At 37.0% G+C, this 17,480-nt stretch overlaps 1 protein-coding gene across 1 annotated transcript; it reads right to left on the bottom strand.

The window, feature by feature from the left end:
• Positions 1 to 813: 813 nt before the first annotated feature.
• LOC121449157 (vomeronasal type-2 receptor 116-like) lies at positions 814 to 16,256 on the bottom strand. The gene is made up of 6 exons (XM_041653412.1): positions 16,060 to 16,256; positions 10,151 to 10,442; positions 9,065 to 9,877; positions 7,493 to 7,720; positions 5,232 to 5,355; positions 814 to 1,718 (listed from the first exon to the last, which is right to left on the bottom strand). Exons 1-6 carry the CDS (start codon positions 16,254 to 16,256, stop codon positions 814 to 816), a joined length of 2,559 nt encoding a protein of 852 aa, XP_041509346.1.
• Between the last annotated feature and the right edge of the window lie 1,224 nt (positions 16,257 to 17,480).

A 17,480-nucleotide genomic window follows, 5' to 3' on the forward strand; every position in this document is an offset into this window, starting at 1 on the left:
ATAAAGGAATAAAGGCAGGAGAAGCCATAATCAGGGACTTTATGTGGGAAAAATATTTTTAATGAAGGGGAAAAATAAACCAGTGTTCCATTTCAGTGATTTATAAATTCAATTCTAAAAGTTATTATAACTTCAATTATGAGTATGTACGTTTTTTGAGTGTGTTATTATGTGCACCTCGGAATGTAGGTGTTCTTGGAAGTCAGAAGAGTGTAATTCTTTCATTAGAGCTATTGTTATAGGGACTGCAAGTTGTGGGGAATGGATAGTGAACTCATTTCCTCAGAAAAAGCACACATGATTTTAAATGCAGAGAAACATTTCATCTTCCTCAATATCCATTATATCTATTTATCATACATTTTTCTCTCTCCTAAATTCTACTTCTCTAACTCCTAGGATGCAATGGTATTCACTTTTCTTGCTCCAAAAATGACCTTATTAGTTTTACTATCTGATAGCAATATTTAACTCTACTAAAAGCTTTCTCTGTTTTCATTTGCATTCAAAGTTCCACATTCACTCCTTTATCAGTAGAATTACGTAATGTTTATTTTAATGTTGCTGGGATTGTGAAATTAAGGAATACATCTCTGTACACTAATTGGAAAAAATTGAATCTTATAAAATAATTGGCTGTGTGGATCATTATAGATGACATTGTACAGAAAAGTCGTATACATGACACTGCTGTGCCTCCTCATTAGGAGAAATGATGAGAATCATTAGCCATTCATACAGTTTGCATTGTATTGTATTTGGTGGTTCTGTGCCAGTACTGTAGTTGTCAGATACAATTTATGAAATGTATGTTCAGGAATATGTTTTCTCCCTTATCTTTTGAAGAGAATTTCTCTCTGGTCTTAACAAAATTATGTAGCACTTGGGGATAAAAATGCATCCCAGTAGGCCTGCACTGGAAGCCAAGATGGACAAGACCTCCACAGCCACCATTATCTTGCCCTTGGTGCTATGGTAGACAGGAAGGAAGGATATCCAGACACCACAAAACAACAGCATGCTGAAGGTCAGCAACTTGGCTTCATTGAATGTGTCAGGGAGATTCCTGGCTAAGAAAGCAACAATGAAGCTCACGAATGCAAGGGAGCCATGGTATCCCAGGACACAGTAGAATGCAGTAACTGAGCCCTTGTTGCACACAATGATGATTTGGCCATGCTCAGAGTGCACATCTCTGTCAATAAAAGGAGGAGAAAATTGCAGCCAGATTGTACAGAGAATAATTTGGATGAGCGTACAGATGGCAATGATGTAGTTGGGAACACCAGAAACCAGAAAATACCTCATCCTTGTTCCAGGAGTTGTGACTTTGAAAGCAAGCACCACAGTCACTGTTTTGGCCAACACAGTTGAAACAGCCACAGTGAATACAACTCCAAATGTGATTTGTTGCAGAACACAGGTAGCTGAGTTGGGATGCCCAATGAAAAGCAAGGGACACAGGAAACAGAAGATGAGTGAAATTAGCAAGATGTAGCTGAGATTCTGGTTGTTGGCCTTGACAATGGGAGTGTCATGATGCTTCACAAATATCCCAAGAACCACAGTTGTGAATGCAGAGAAGAACAAGGCCATTAAGGTAAGAACCATCCCTAAGGTGTCTTTGTAGTTCAGAAAGACCACATCTTTTTGAATACACTGGTTCTGCTCTCTGTTGGCATACTGGTCCTCTGGACACCTCACACATTTATCCACATCTTCTGGAGAGAGAAAAGCATGATTACTACAACTACTGCCTTTTATTGACAGAATATTTCAATTCAGTGTGTTGAGTAAACATTGTGATATCTGAGTCCTTTGTTGATGCTGTAGCTGAGAGACACTGCTGCATAGCAATACTTATATTTCTTAACATTCATTATAAATATGGGAAATGAAATTAAATAATATGTTGTCTATTCAAGTTTGTCTTGGTGATAACATTTTATATTATCACAAAACACAGATATTTTCAGTCCTTTCTGAATGCTATGATGAATTGACTGAAACTAGTGAGTTTTCAGAGATTAAAATGATTAATCACTGTATTGCACAGAGTGTATTTAATATCTCAGATCCTGTGGTTAGAGAGATTTTTGATGTCTTCCTTTTTTATGAATCGTTTCCCTGAAATAGATGGAGATCATGTCTTCTATAGGACAAGTTATGTGATACATTTTCTTGTATGACTTCACCAGCCAAAACAGACTGACATACAACAAACAGGAAACAGAATCTGTAGGGACCCTTGGAGTCTTCACACAACATACTAGGATCAAGTTCTTAACCAAAAGGATTGATGTGTCCAAGAGGACAATGGGTAGGGAAAAAGAATCAAACACAGGAGATAGAGAATGAATAGGGGTATGTCAACAAGGGAGGATAGAACGGGTTTTGATCAGGGAGTACATGGCACTGCCTCTGGTTAGAGGAGACAGGTGTGGCCTGTAGGAAAATAGCAGTTTATAAAGGTAAAAGTAGAACCCTCTGATAGGACAAATAATTTAATTTTGATTGAACAGGTTAATTTGGACAGTCATAAAACACTTTTTTGCTCAATAGACTTCAATCACATTTAATTGGATGTCCTAACGTTTGGGGGCTAAGTCCATTATTATGATCTTGGGACATACTGGCATGGAGAAAGACATGGTGCAGGAGAGGGAGCTGAGTATTCTATATCTTTGATTCATAGGCAATGGAAAGTAAATGATCTCACTGTGAATGACCTTCCCTCTGAAGGTAGAAAAAGCTTAGAGGTCACCAAATAGATTGGATCAAAAAAATCCCCTTGCCATATAATAATCAAAACAAAAAAACATACTAAATACAGAAAGAATATTAAGAGCTGCAGAGGAAGGTCAGGTAACATAAATAGGTAAACCTATCAGAATTACACCTGACTTCTCAAAAGGAAACCACGTAAAGCAGAAGATCTTGGATAGATGTGCTGCAGACCTTAACATACCATGGATGCAAACACAGACTAGTATACCCAGTACAGCTTTCTTTCACCATCGATGGAGAATAAAAAGATATTCCATCACAAAAATGGATTTAAATAATACGTATCTACAAACCCAGCCTTACAGGAGGTAGTAGAAGGAAAACCTCAACCCAAAGAAGTCTGAAACACCCACAATAGCACAGACATCTGACAACCCTCCACCAACACAACTCAAAGAGGGGAAACACACAAACACTACCACCAAAAAAATAACCAGAGTTCACAACCACTGGTCATTAACATCATTTAATAGTAATGGATTCAATTCACCTATAAAAAGTCACAGGTTAAGAGAATGGAAACGAAAGCAGAAACAAACATTTTACTGTTTACAAGAAACACACCTCAACCTCACAGAGAGACACTACTTCAAGTAAAGGGTTGGGAAAAGATTTTCTAATCAAACAGATCTAGGAAACAAGTGCGTGTGGCTATTCTAATATCTAACAAAATTGATTTCAAACTAAAATCAGACAGAAGAGATGGAGAAGGACACTTTATACTCATAACAGGAAAAAGTTATCAAGATGATGTCTCAATCCTGAATATCTATGTCCCTAATATAAAAGCAGCCATATATGTAAAAGAAACATTACTAGAACTCAATTCACACATCAAACCCCACACATTAATAGCAGGAGATTTCAACACTCCTCTCTTACCAATGCACCGGACAACCAGATAGAAACTTAAAAGAGAAATAAGAAAACTAACACATGTAATTAATCAAATGGACTTAAAAGACATCTATAGAACATTCCACACTTGGGTAGAATTCAGACACAATGTTGTATGACTGTCAAAACTGTTTCTTTGAGAGAAGTCCAGCAAATTTAGACTTTCAAGGAATCAAAGATGTATGTCATGGTATGAAGCACAATTAGTAAAAACTTTGGGTCAGAAATTGGGTCTCAACCTGAAGATTGGAAAGAAAAACACCCAGTCACTGGCTCTTACTTTGACCTCAGTCTGAAATGGCAATCTTGCCTCTTGGAATCTGAGAAAGAGACTGTGTCTGAGAGCTGTCTCCCCACCCCATTTTATATTTCCTTCTAGGTTTTGAATTAAAGGCATGCAACACTGGGATAAAAACATGCAACACCAGATTTCTATATAAACTAGGGTGGCTACCGGAATTAAAGGTGGTTATTTTGTTTACCATAATCTCTTTTATAACGCTGAAAAGTAAAACAGTTTTACCCTCAGATCTTCAGACAGTCGTTATTTATTAAAGTACAATTGAAATGTCTCTACATTTCCCTTTTTTGTCAAAAAATAATAAAAAGAAGGCTATAACTATTATAAAAAACTTTATACAATATGTACAATGACTATATATAATATATACTGGGAAGAAATATATACACATATTGGAGTCCATTTGCATTTGACATATTGAGAAAAATATTTAGTATGTAGCTTATCTTGGTGAGTCCAAAGGCTTATAGCTAATTTACTTTACATCAAGGACTTACTTTTGTCACAAAGAAAGTAAACTCCATGTGGAGTTTCTTCAATATCCATTATCTTCTCTAGAGTAGATTGTTCTGTTCTATTTTCCTAAACAGTTGATAATACAAATTTTCAAGGACTATGAATTAGCATTATATTGTTAAATGAGCTGTATAGGTTCCATATTTTGAACAAGATTCAAAATGCATGTACAATATGTTATAACAAAATTAATCTGAAATTTGTATCCATATACAAAATTGGTATCAATATTCAAAATTTGTCTACGATATACAAAAATAAAATAAATGTGAAATATGTTAAACTAACAGACCATGTCTGAGAACTTTACATCTCCCTCTCTTGGGCTCAGACTAAAGGCATATAGCACTGGAACTAAGGGTATGCAACCCCTGATTTCTATATCAGCTAGTGTAGTGACTGGGATTAAATGTGCACATCACATTGTGGCTACTGGGATTAAAGGTGTATGTTACTATAATGTGGTCTGTAAGGCTGACTGGTGGGACTGTTTTACTCTTAGATCTTCAGATAGTTTTTATTTATTAAAATACAATTGAAATGCCACTATAATGGTATAACAAGTTTTTTAAAATGAATTTGTTAATAATCAAAGAACAATAAGAATCAACTTAGGAAAGCATTATATCTTATTTCTTCAATAGTCTTTTGGTCCATTGATCAACTCAGTATGACTGAGAGAAGATGATCTATGTGATGTGAAGGATTTATCTAAATAGCAAACACTCACTGGTCTCGTTAGAAACTTCATTTTGTGGGCAGGGGCTGCAATCAAAACAGCAGGCTGCCATTCCCTCCTGCCAGAACTTTCTGAATCCAGGACCACAATCAGCACTGCACACAGAGGGCGGCATCTGTGAAAAATCAGATACATGCTGGTGTCGGGAGTTTTACCTGCTTCTATAAATATATTTCATTATCATGTTGATATACCAATTAGCTAGTATTATATACACCAAAAGAGTTATCAGATTAGGCTTAATACATTTTATAATACCACGCATACAAATGTATGGAAACAAACTGATATAAATTTGAGTAGCTTCCCATATCTAGAAATTTAGGAGGGAGAATGTTTTTTTTTTGATATAAACAAACACTGTAGAGCTTTCAAAGTGTTTTTTTTTTTACTTAATTTTCATCACAGTGACACAAAGCACATTAATAAGTTAGAGGGAACCTTCACTATAACATTTTTCTATATTGCATTAGCATGGTGTCAAATTATTTAAGCATTTTATTAATGGGTAGTTGGTATAAGACTACCCTGCCCACTTTTGGCAGTGCTGTCCCTAGTATGGGCTGTGTGAGAATTCAGAGAAAACCAGTAAGCTATGTTCCTTCAGATTCTGTGATTTCGAAGCCGTCTCCTTATAACTGCCTGCCTTGTCATTTCTTTGCTGTGATTCATATTCCCAATCAAACCATCTCCTGTATAAGATTTTGGTCAATATTTAATCACAGCAACCTCACAGAAAGCTAAGATGAACAGATATCTGAAATAGAGGGAATGTCTCATAAAACGTCAGATAACACACATGAACTCTAAAAACAGCACTGCAATGCCTGACATCTTATAAAGAAAAATACAGCTAAATAGGCAGAGTGAGAAAGGGCATAACAAATATCTATTGAGCTGGAAAGAATGGTGTTTCCTGAGGCGTAAATGCTTTACAAATCCTCCACATATTTGAGGAATCTGAGTAAAAGTTTGATTTGAATTATTTGTTCTCTTGATGAATTATTTCTTGAGTTTTTTATATTTGGGAGACCAGATCTCTGTCTGATTTGGGGTTAGTGAAGTTTTTTTTTCCCTCATTCTGTAGGCTGTTTTATATTATTGACAGTGTTCTTTGCTTTACAGAAGCTATACAGGGTCAGGCGGTCACATTTATTAATTTTTTCTCTCAGTGTCTGTACTGCTGTATATTTAGGACATGGTCCCCACTGCCAATGAGTTCAAATGTACTTTTCACTTTCTCTTCTATAAAGTTAGGTGTGGCTGGCTTTGTGATGTGAGAATGGCAAGGATCAAAAACACTGATGACTACTTATGCTGGAGAGGTGTGGGGTAAAGGGAGCACTTTTTAATTGCTCGTGGGAATGCAAGATTGTACAACCCATTAGGAAGCCAGTATGATGATTTCTCGGAAAAGTAGGAAATAACACCTTCCCTAAATCCCAGTAATACCACTTTGGGGTATTTATCCAAAGATGTTTATTGTGCCACAAGGACATATCATCAACTATGTCCATAGCAGCATTGTTTGTCATACCAGAACCTGGAAACAGCCTAAATGCCCCTTACCAAAAATGGATTAAAAATAGTGGTACATTTACACACTGCAGTACTACACAGCAGAAAAAGATAACGACATCTTAACATTTTCAGGAAAATGGATGGAGCTAGGAAACATCATTTTGAGTGAGGTAACCCAGACACAGAAAGATAGTTATCATATGTACTCCCTCAGAAGTGGTTTTTAAACAAGAAGCTAAGAAAACCAGCTTACAAACCACAATCCCAGAGACCTTAGACAACAATGAGGATGGTAGGAGAGACATACATAGATTTAATCTACACAAGAAGTAGAAAACGACAATACCTCCTGAGTAAATTGAAAGCATGTGTACTTTTGGGGGGAGGGATGAACGGGAGAGGGAGAGCAGAAAGGGGAGCAGAGAAAAATGTAGAGCTTAATAAAAATCAATCAAAAGATAGCACAGTAGTAACAGTCATTATACATTATATATTAGAGGAAAAGAAAGATATTCTGGAATGATAAATATTCATTGTATGCATATCTAAAATTCTTAAAGTACTAATAAATTGTCACATCAAAAATACATGTAGAATCATACAATAGGAGGAATGTAAGTGCTTTGTAAAGTGACTAATTATTTTTAGTTCATTATAAGACAGCACAAATCAATCCCATTGTCTGTGTTACTGCTGTGTAATGCAAAAGAATGCAGTTAAGTCAGACCCACCTGTCTACTTCCTGTTGCATGCTCTATCATGTCTTCATATATATGCAGCTGTTGACCATATGGAAAATATGAGCTAAACTCTCCTATTTTCACCTTAAGTCCAAGACCATATGGGAAATTCCAAATCTGAAAAATGCCATACTTTTCTTGAAGATTTTCTTTCTGGTTCATAATCATTCTGTCTCCAACTGGATTAGTGAGGCGTGTTTTCCTCAGAAAGGAATGCAGCTGAAAAAGATACACCATTCTATAGTGTGTGTGTCCTTTCTTGAATTCATAAAATGTATTTTATTTCATCTTAAAGGCAATATTACTGAAAGTGTCCAGAGGAGAAATAACAGTAAATCATGTGGACAAATAAAGTTATCATAATGTTCCTAGAATTTAAGTTCTTTCAGAAAAAAGCACCAAACAGAATCACAGACATATACGCGGATACAAAACACCAATATGAAAACACATACACATCATAAGAAAGAGAGACGGAGAAATCCAGTCAGAGATTCACTTCCATATAGACATACATAATGCATCTACATATTTCCTACAGACATACACAAATGCCAACACTTACACATGAAAACAATGATACACACAGTGAAACATATGCACCAAAACAGACACACAAAAACAGAAAGCTGTGAAACACATAAAGAGGGCCACAAATACATGCACAAATTAAATTACAAATACACACAAGGAGACACTCACAGCCAAAAACACCTAGAGAGCTATTGATATTGATGGATTTATGCTCATATACAAAGATAGATTGAGAGAAACAGACAGACAGACAAACAAAAACAAAGATATAATATGTTCAAACAATATACACAAGGAACCCAACACATATAAACATGCACTGAAGAAACACAGAAGTTATGCACAGACAAACTCCCATACAGAAAGACATTGGAACAAAAGAAATTTATTTTCAGTTCCTCAAACAGATAGATATGTGGATGTACAGAACCACACACACACACACACACACACACACACACACAGACACACACACACTAACACAGATACAATAAGAGATACCTGGAAACACAAAAACGTGAAACCATATGCAAGGAGAACCAGGCATTCATACTTATGTACACAAATGTATGTCTTAATCGAAGAATGACACTGTTTACTGTGTAATTACTTTCACTCAGGATGAGAAATGAGGTCCCAAGTGCCTACAGTGTGAGCAGATTCAGTTTAGAACACTTGTGAAAATCATCTCAAAAAAGAATTATCAAATATTTGAAAATAAATATGCAAGGATTCATCTTCTCATTAGGAAGAGGGTTAAGAAGAAAGGACTTGGGCTTACAGTTTTAGAATAGCTGTGGTGATAGTCAGGTACTCTGTAACAAAATCAGTGTATTTTTTACAAATTGTACCTTCCACACCATTAAGATTTATACCAGCATCCAGATTTACATTATTATGAAGAAAAATTTCCATAAATCTTTATATTGTATGAAATATTCCCTAATTTAGTAAATTGGAACATTTCACAGACATTTAAAGACATTGACATTGATGACATCAAATTTGATATTAAAGAGGAAACATTACCTTTAAGCAGTGAGCAAAATGTCCTTCTCCATTATCCATGGGTTGATTATATACATGCTGAAGAAGCATTTCATGGAGGGCATGGGCCAGAGCATACACCGCATTATATATGTCATAACTCTCATCACTAAAGGCTATGTCAAAAGTCTGTGCCTTTAGCCATTGCAATGAGGCATTGGATAAGCAATTCTTCAGGGTTTTACACATAGAAGCTGAGACTTTGCAGTTCACGTTCATCCACTCCAGCCTGGCCAGGAATTCGTCTGTGTATTTGAGAGGGTTTAGTGTCTGGACAAATGTTTTAAAATGAGAAACCTCAGCATGATAATGTGCAAAAGTTATTTTCCCATTGAATGAATTACGTGGGAAGTCATTCTTAGTTGTAGTGCCATCCCACTGTGAGGTGGTGACCCATATTCTCTGTAAACCTAGAGATCGCCACCTTCTAAAGGCCACAGCTAGAGAACTCTCTGGGTCACCGTAAATGATAACTACATTTGTGGATGATGTCATGATTTGGTTATAATAAACTTCAACTCTTGTCAAGAATAAATGCATCTTGACTGGGATCAAACTCACAAAGGCAAAGCAGACTGTAACTTTTTCCATCTCTCCTCTTAATTGTGTGAGAAATTGAGTACCCTGATCATTGTCTGAGATGGCCAGTCCAATCCAGTTCCAGTTGAAGTAAAGCATCAAAGATATCATGGCCAGGGCTAAAGATGTGTCCTTGCCAGCAATCTGATACAGAAAGGGAAATTGTTCACGATTGCTCAGGATGGGATGGAAAGGTCCATAGGTAATCTGCAGGACCTACAACACAGGGAGCAGCATGAGGTAGCACATGTACATAAGAACTTGTAAACTTACTTTAGGTGTAGACTTCCTTAAAAAACTCCTTATCTGTTACTTCTTCCCTCATCTCAATTTCAAAAAAGGAAATGAGACCCATCACAAATGAATAAAATTGTGAACGACACCGTTTAACACAAATTTGACAGTAGTATCCTACTTAGAATCTTCTTAGCAACTAGGATTATAAGAGCAGAGTTAGAATTTCTTGCAAAGTCACAACAAAAATCTCACCTGTTTAGGTACGATGAGGTTGAAGATAGACCCAACCATCACAGATGTTGCCAAATTTGGTCCTGTAAGCAGCACGAGACACATAGTCTGTTCATAACACATATAATTAGGGGGCAAATCACGAACTTCTTCAGACAAGTGAAAGTGACTATATAATTTTGTCCCAGTTGCACAACCACCCTCTGGACATTCAAATACAAATGATGAATTTGGCAGAAGATCAGGGTTCCTGTTGACTTCATCCATGGAAAAAGCTAAGGCCAGTATAAACTGGAAGTTTTTAGTTGTTGTTCTGTAAAAGGGTATGGTGATTAATATGGACAGAGATCTACAGATGATCCTGAGTAGTCAATAGATGGATTATTATGTGCTGTACCATATTCTCAACCACTGCCAATAATGTTACAAGTGGCCTATGCTGTGAGATTAGAATAATATAAGTAGCTGGAAGCTCGTGAAAAGCTTTAAAAGTTCATTAGAGTGTATCTTCCACAAATAAAGTGAGGCATCAACACCTTTCAAAGAGTGTGATTTTGGGGCTGGAGAGATGGCTCAGAGGTTAAGAGCATTGTCTGCTCTTCCAAAGGTCCTGAGTTCAATTCCCAGCAACCACATTGTGGCTCACAACCATCTGTAATGGGATCTGGTGCCCTCTTCTGGCCTGCAGGCATATACACTGACATAATATTGTATAATAAATAAATAAATAAATATTTTAAAAAAAGAGTGTGATTTCAAGTTCTTATTTTAAAATGCTTACTCTAAAAATATAGACAATGCGGAGGCTTTAACCAAACAATAAACCTATTCATATATGCATTTTGAAATCATTGATCAATGTGAAAAATTCAAGAGACGCCGGGCTGCGGTGGCGCATGCCTTTAATCCCAGCACTTGGGAGGCAGAAGGAGGCAGATCTCTGAGTTCTAGATCAGCCTGGTCTATAAGAGCTAGTTCCAGGACAGGCTCCAAAACCACAGAGAAACCCTGTCTCGAAAAAAGCAAAAAAAAAAAAAAATTAAGAGATATGTGAGCCTATGAGTTTATCATATTTTCTCACGAAATAAACTAAATTTGATAAAACTGTCAAATAATGCCTGTTGAGTGTACAATAGTATGGGAAACACTTGGCTGTTATGCTTTCAATTCTTTATAAGCACTGGGCATTATAGTTAATATATGCCCTTGATCTTTGTGTTATTCCTTTTTTACTAATTTATCTAATGGAGGTGTAAAATTTAAATACCAATGATGTATTTTGTAAAGCTGTATGTATGTATTCAACATGTATATAGACAGTATTAATGTTAATGTGGGTAATTAATAGAGAATGGATTACAAGGTTTTGAATAACAATTTGCTACAGATTAGACTGGCCTCAAAAGTACAAAGATACACCAGCTCCAGGTTCTTCTTGCAGAGATTAAGGCCATGTACTACCTTCTAAGTACTATTCACCTCATTTATGTTTACACAGAATGTCATATATTCTAACTGGAGACTTCTGACCAGTTGTTTTTTATACTATAAAACTGCTTTGACTACATTTCCAGTTACACTAACACAACAATAGCATCCTACATTAATTTGTATATGTCAGTTTAACATATTTGTAAAATAGAAGATGATAAGTAATAAAATCTGAGGAAAATGTTTATGAGGCTTTCTGTAGTATGAGTGGGTAATAAGCAAGTTGGGAGTGAATGATACCAATTTGTGTTTATTTTTTTGGGGAAGAGCAGTAACTTCTGTCTCTTCCTAGTCATTTCATATAATCTTACCATTGAACATTAATCATACTTTTTCATTCTAAATGATTCACACAGTGTAAAATGAACCTATTTCCTGTAGTAATAAGAGCGGCGGGGCTGCGTCCCCAACACCCCAGTCGCCTGCACGGCTAGCTTATACCCGAAATAACAACACACAAACTGTATTCATTTAAACACTGCTTGGCCCTTTAGCCCTAGCCCTTACTGGCTAATTCTGTTATCCCGATCAACCCATCTCTAATAATCGGTGAGCACCGGTCTTACCGGGAAAGGTTCAGCATGTCTAACCTGGCGGCTTGCTTCATGGCGTGTGTCTGCCCGGGAGCGGGGCATGGTGTCTCTCTCAGGCGTCTGCTCCCGAGAGGAGAGCTGTGGAGTCTGACCTCACTTCCTCTTCCTCCCAGCATTTTGTTCTGTTTACTCCACCCACAGGGCCAAGCAGTTTCTTTATTGCTTAACCAATGAAATCAACAGATTGATATATGACACTCCCACATCAATTTCCCACTTAAATATTGTACTACTATGATTTCCTTATGTATTTACATATATATTTTCAAAATTATTTTTGAATATTTTTATTACCACACAGAAAAAGTGTCATTGAAAATTTTAGTAACACACAACAGGAATTGGAGACTAGATCTTGTGAAGCCCAAACACCAATTCCTTTCTCTCAAACATTAAGAAACATAAATCCCTTGAGCAGTTATAGTTCCCAGTGCACTAAATTTCTGTGTTTGATAACAACTATTAACAATACAAAAAATTAAAATGTGTGTAGTCTCCACATTGGTAAAATAAAGAGTTATAATTAGCAAAATTACTGAAAACAAATTTAAGAGGTACATAGGAAATAAGTGTCAGAAAACAAACAATTTAGATACAGAGAGACAATACCTTTGTTTTTAAAATAATGGCAAAGATGTGCTAGTATGTAAGTGCCCTATTCCCCCTCTAATGTGTTGCTAACAATCACACACCAGGGCTGTCAATCAAGGAAGTGAAAATGAAAGAGTCAATCACACCTTTCAAAGAATGAGAGCATATATTTCACAGTTCATAATTCCTTTTTTAGCAAAACTAGAATGAGAAGTGAACTTTGAGATTAAAGGGCAGTGATTTTAATGTATGTAAATGAAGTATGGAGAAATAGGAACACATATGATGTTTACAATGGACAGGTCTCTTGCTTCCAATCTTGATGCAGTTTGAGGATAATGGAATCACATCAGATCATTCAAGAGAGTAACTGTATACCTATGGGAAAACTCTTCACAGCTAGGTGTGTTACAAGTATTAGTCACCCTAGCACATGTTTTACAATCTCACACATTGATGAATGTCCATCAATTATTGTAATCTATGGCATTTACTTGGGCCCACTTAGGATGATAATAACTGAAATAGAATGGGGTTTTATTTAATAAGTCATCTCCTGCTACAGTGTTGTATGTATATGTATTTCTGATCTTGATTAAAGCATTCTGTCTGTATAGCTCATCAAAAATGTAATGTATAATTAGAGATACAGATTAATAGATAATCATATATAATAGTCAAAATTGCCCTCCCACCTGTACAAGCCTAGTAAACATGATACTTCCACCTGCCTAGGCAGAGAGCACAGAGCCACGGACATAGTCTCATCCACTTGCCTTCCAACTCTGAGTGGGCACACAAACACCCAGGCCCAAAAATACTGTTGAAATGCTCCAAAGCCAGAGTTTGTGCTGGAAGCATGGCCCAGGAAGCTGCACTTCAAAACTGCTTGGATTTTATTACTTGCTATGGACCAAACCAAAAAATTCTTTCCCAAAGAAGCCATGCCTCTGCCTGCCTCTAGCAAAGAGAGCCCATCCAAGAAAATGCAACTACAAAACCATGCTTAATGCTGTTTTTTGTTTGTTTTTTTAAGCATTTTCAGGTTTTACATAGATTTAGTCCACAAGATTGGCAGATCAATTAGTTATTGCAAGGAACTGCTTGTATCCCACTTCTGACACCAGGTGATGTGGGAATCCTATCTGTGTACTGTGATTACCATTAGTGAATAAAGAAACTCCCTTGACCTGTTGATAGGTCAGAACTTAGGTAGGAGGAGAAAATGGAACAGAATGCTGGGAGGAAGTAGGCAGAGTCAGAAGAACATCATGGAGCTGCTGCCACCAGAGACAGAGGCCTGAGAACTTTGCTGGAAAGCCACTGTCACATGGTGATACACAGAGTAATGGAGACATGCTAAATTAATATGTAAGAGTTAGCAAATAAGAAGCTAAAGCTAATGGGTCAAGCAGTGATTTAAATAATACTTTTTCTGTGTGATTATTTCAGGACTAAGATAGCCAGGTGACCAGAAACCACCAAGCAGACTCCTTCCAATAATGGGAGAGTGTTTTTATGAGTGTGGGCCAATGCCCATCTTTCAGTGGATATGCCTATAGAGAATTTAGGAAATATAAGACAAGTCTTTTCTGTAAATGGTATTATGTCTTTTTTTAAATATAAACTAAAAATTGATTTATTCTTTTTTTAAATTTATTTATTTATTAAAGATTTCTGTTTCTTTCCAGCCACCGCCTCCAATTTCCCTCTCCCTCCCCCAGTTAAGTTCCCCCCCCCATCCCGAAAAGCAATCAGGGTTCCCTGTCCTGTGGGAAGTCCAAGGAACCCCCACCTCCATCCAGGTCTAGTAAGTTGAGCATCCAAACTGCCTAGGCTCCCACAAAGCCACTACGTGCAGTAGGATCAGAAACCCATTGCCATTGTTCTTGAGTTCTCAGCAGTCCTCATTGTCCACTATGTTCAGCGAGTCCGGTTTTATCCCAGGCTTTTCCAGACCCAGGCCAGCTGGCCTTGGTGAGTTCACAGTAGAACATCCCTATTGTCTCAGTGTGTGGGTGAACCCCTTGCGGTCCTGAGTTCCTTGCTCCTGCTCTCTCTCCTTCTGCTCCTGATTTGGACCTTGAGATTTCTGTCCTGTGCTCCAATGTGGGTCTCTGTCTCTGTCTCCTTTCATCGCCTGCTGAAGGTTAATATTCAGGAGGATGCCTATATGTTTTTCTTTGGGTTCTCCTAATTTAGCTTCTCTAGGATCACTAATTATAGGCTCAATGTCCTTGGTTTATGGCTAGAAACCAAATATGAGTGAGTACATCCCATGTTCCTCTTATTGGGTCTGGCTTACATCACTCAGGATAGTGTTATCTCTTTCCATCCATTCATATAATGTACCAATCACACTTGCTTTTTATTTCTCCCAAGTCCACCCTCACACCCTTGTGCCCATCCCTAAAACTTACACGAATTTTTCAGTTTACAAAAGAGATAAAAGCTTTAGATAAGTTAGCATTAATCTGTACTGAACTCCACATTGTAGAAAAAGCAGCTAACAGGTGTCTATATAACAGCTGGAGTAGATTCACACCTTTGAGTCACAGCCAAATCTATAGCTTTGGGCTAAAACCCATGAACATTCTTTTCTCCTCTGTCCAGATTTGACACAGGCAGTTTTACCAGTCCGGCAGGTTTGTCTTATTAACAGGCTTCCTAGCAAAGGATAAACGGGTCTCAGGTGTAACTCTTACTATTCCTTTATTTAAAAGAACTTGCTTGGCAATGACTGCTCTCAGCAATGACTACTTGTGTCTCTGGCAAATGATTAAATGGGAAGAGAAAGGGTCAAAGTCTACGCTGAGGGTCTAAGTGATGAGGTGTATAAAAGTCTGAGGGTGTGAGAGCTTAGTATGTTCTAAGGGTCAGAGAAAATGCTTTACGGTGTGTCAATGCAAGTTGTCAAGGTCGAAGAAGATGATTTAAGATATATGAAAAATGGGAAATGGTTCGGATTTCTTTCCCCTTCTATGCTATTGTTAAACCAAGATTTCAAAAGTTCAGCATTTTAACATTGATCAATAGAGTTCTGATAAGCTGGTTGTGCGCTGACTACTTACAATTAGTCACAAGCTCAATAGTTTAAATGTCCAAACATAACATTTATACAACAAAAAAATTCTTACTTTAAAGAGACAGTGAACACTGTCCTATGGAAATAAAGGCCTGTGGATGTACAAATACTTCTATCCCCACATGAAATATTTATGATGACATTAACATAGAAAATTCAAAGAAACTTACTGTATATTCAGAATATGGTTGAAATAATCTTTCTCCACAGGCCGCTGCTCTGTTATAAGGTAGAAGACACAACCTGTCACCAAATCTTCATCCGTTTCTTTGTTCTCATACATTCTCCAAAAGCACCTGGGTTGAGTGAACCTGGACGCAAGAAGTGGAATGTTCAGGAAAAAGAAGAGAAAAATCAAAGCGACCATCTTTGTCCTCCTTGAAGCCTGGGCAGTGTTTCTTGTGAAGTGCTCTTCAGATCAGCATATTATATGGGTGCCCATATTTTCCCACCTACTTGTATTTCTGCAGCAAAAGCAGAGGCTATTTGTGTATTCATGATCCCTTTATTTCCCAGGTGATTCCTCGCCTCTGGGGAATCTTGGACACTTTCTTCCCCTATGGCTGTGCACCTGATATGCATATGATGCAAATATAATTCAGAAATATATATGAGGAAAATTCAGGTAGTTTCATGACATCATTTAATTTTGTGGAAATTATGGCTCCATGGGGGATGTCATTGTGAGAAAAATTTTGGCCATGACTGCCAGAACAATATTTTTATGTTAATGCCTTTAAAAATGATGTCAGTGGCTTTCGTTAGATGATCCACATTGAGACAGGAAGGACACAAAAAGTCAAAATTCGTAGTTGCACACTTTGAATTCTCTCACAAAATCCCTGTCAGGGAACAAGAGTTCCATGGTTAGAGAAAGTGAGTTTCACACAGCTCGCACAGTGGGCTTATACTACAGGACTGACAGTAACAGAATATCTGACCAAATACTGTGCTTCCATTGTCTTGAGAACAAATAATCAGCTGCAATTCTAAATTTTTCTGAATCCTGCTGTTCTACAGTCATCCAAATCCCCATAGAATCAGTTACATTTATAGTGTTGTAAAATGTTTTTGAATATTCACCAAGATCACTACAGATTCTGTGTTCTACATTTCAAACACTCAATCATATCTATTATACTTCCTCCAAACAACAAAAAATAAATAGAAGATAAGGCAAATATTTTGTCTATAACATAATCTCCCTCATATCTCCCTCCATGAGTATCAGTTTTCATAGATCAATTAGTCATTTGACAAATTTTCCTGCTTTATCTGTGATTTACTACAGGTTTTTTCTCATTTTAGATTCTGTAGTGGTTGTGAATATGTCTTGTGAAAATCTGCAAAGGAAAGATACTGTGAAGTGACCATCAGCTCAAGGCATATTTTGCTTTCTTTTGCCTGAATTTAAGCAAGCTTTTTGAAATAAATTACATATTGACCATGATAGAATTTGCTCAGGACCAACATCTGGAAACATTCCAGGTTAGTTACTCATAAGTTCTTCTTATACCAATTTCCAACTCATCTCTTTTCGCTTGCCTTCTAGAACCTGCATTACCACTGTGAGGTTGCATTGATGAGTGTG

Source organism: Microtus oregoni, unplaced genomic scaffold (assembly GCF_018167655.1).
Source record: "Microtus oregoni isolate MIOR12 unplaced genomic scaffold, Mior012 000006F_ref0000085, whole genome shotgun sequence".
In the NCBI taxonomy this organism is placed as follows: domain Eukaryota; kingdom Metazoa; phylum Chordata; class Mammalia; order Rodentia; family Cricetidae; genus Microtus; species Microtus oregoni.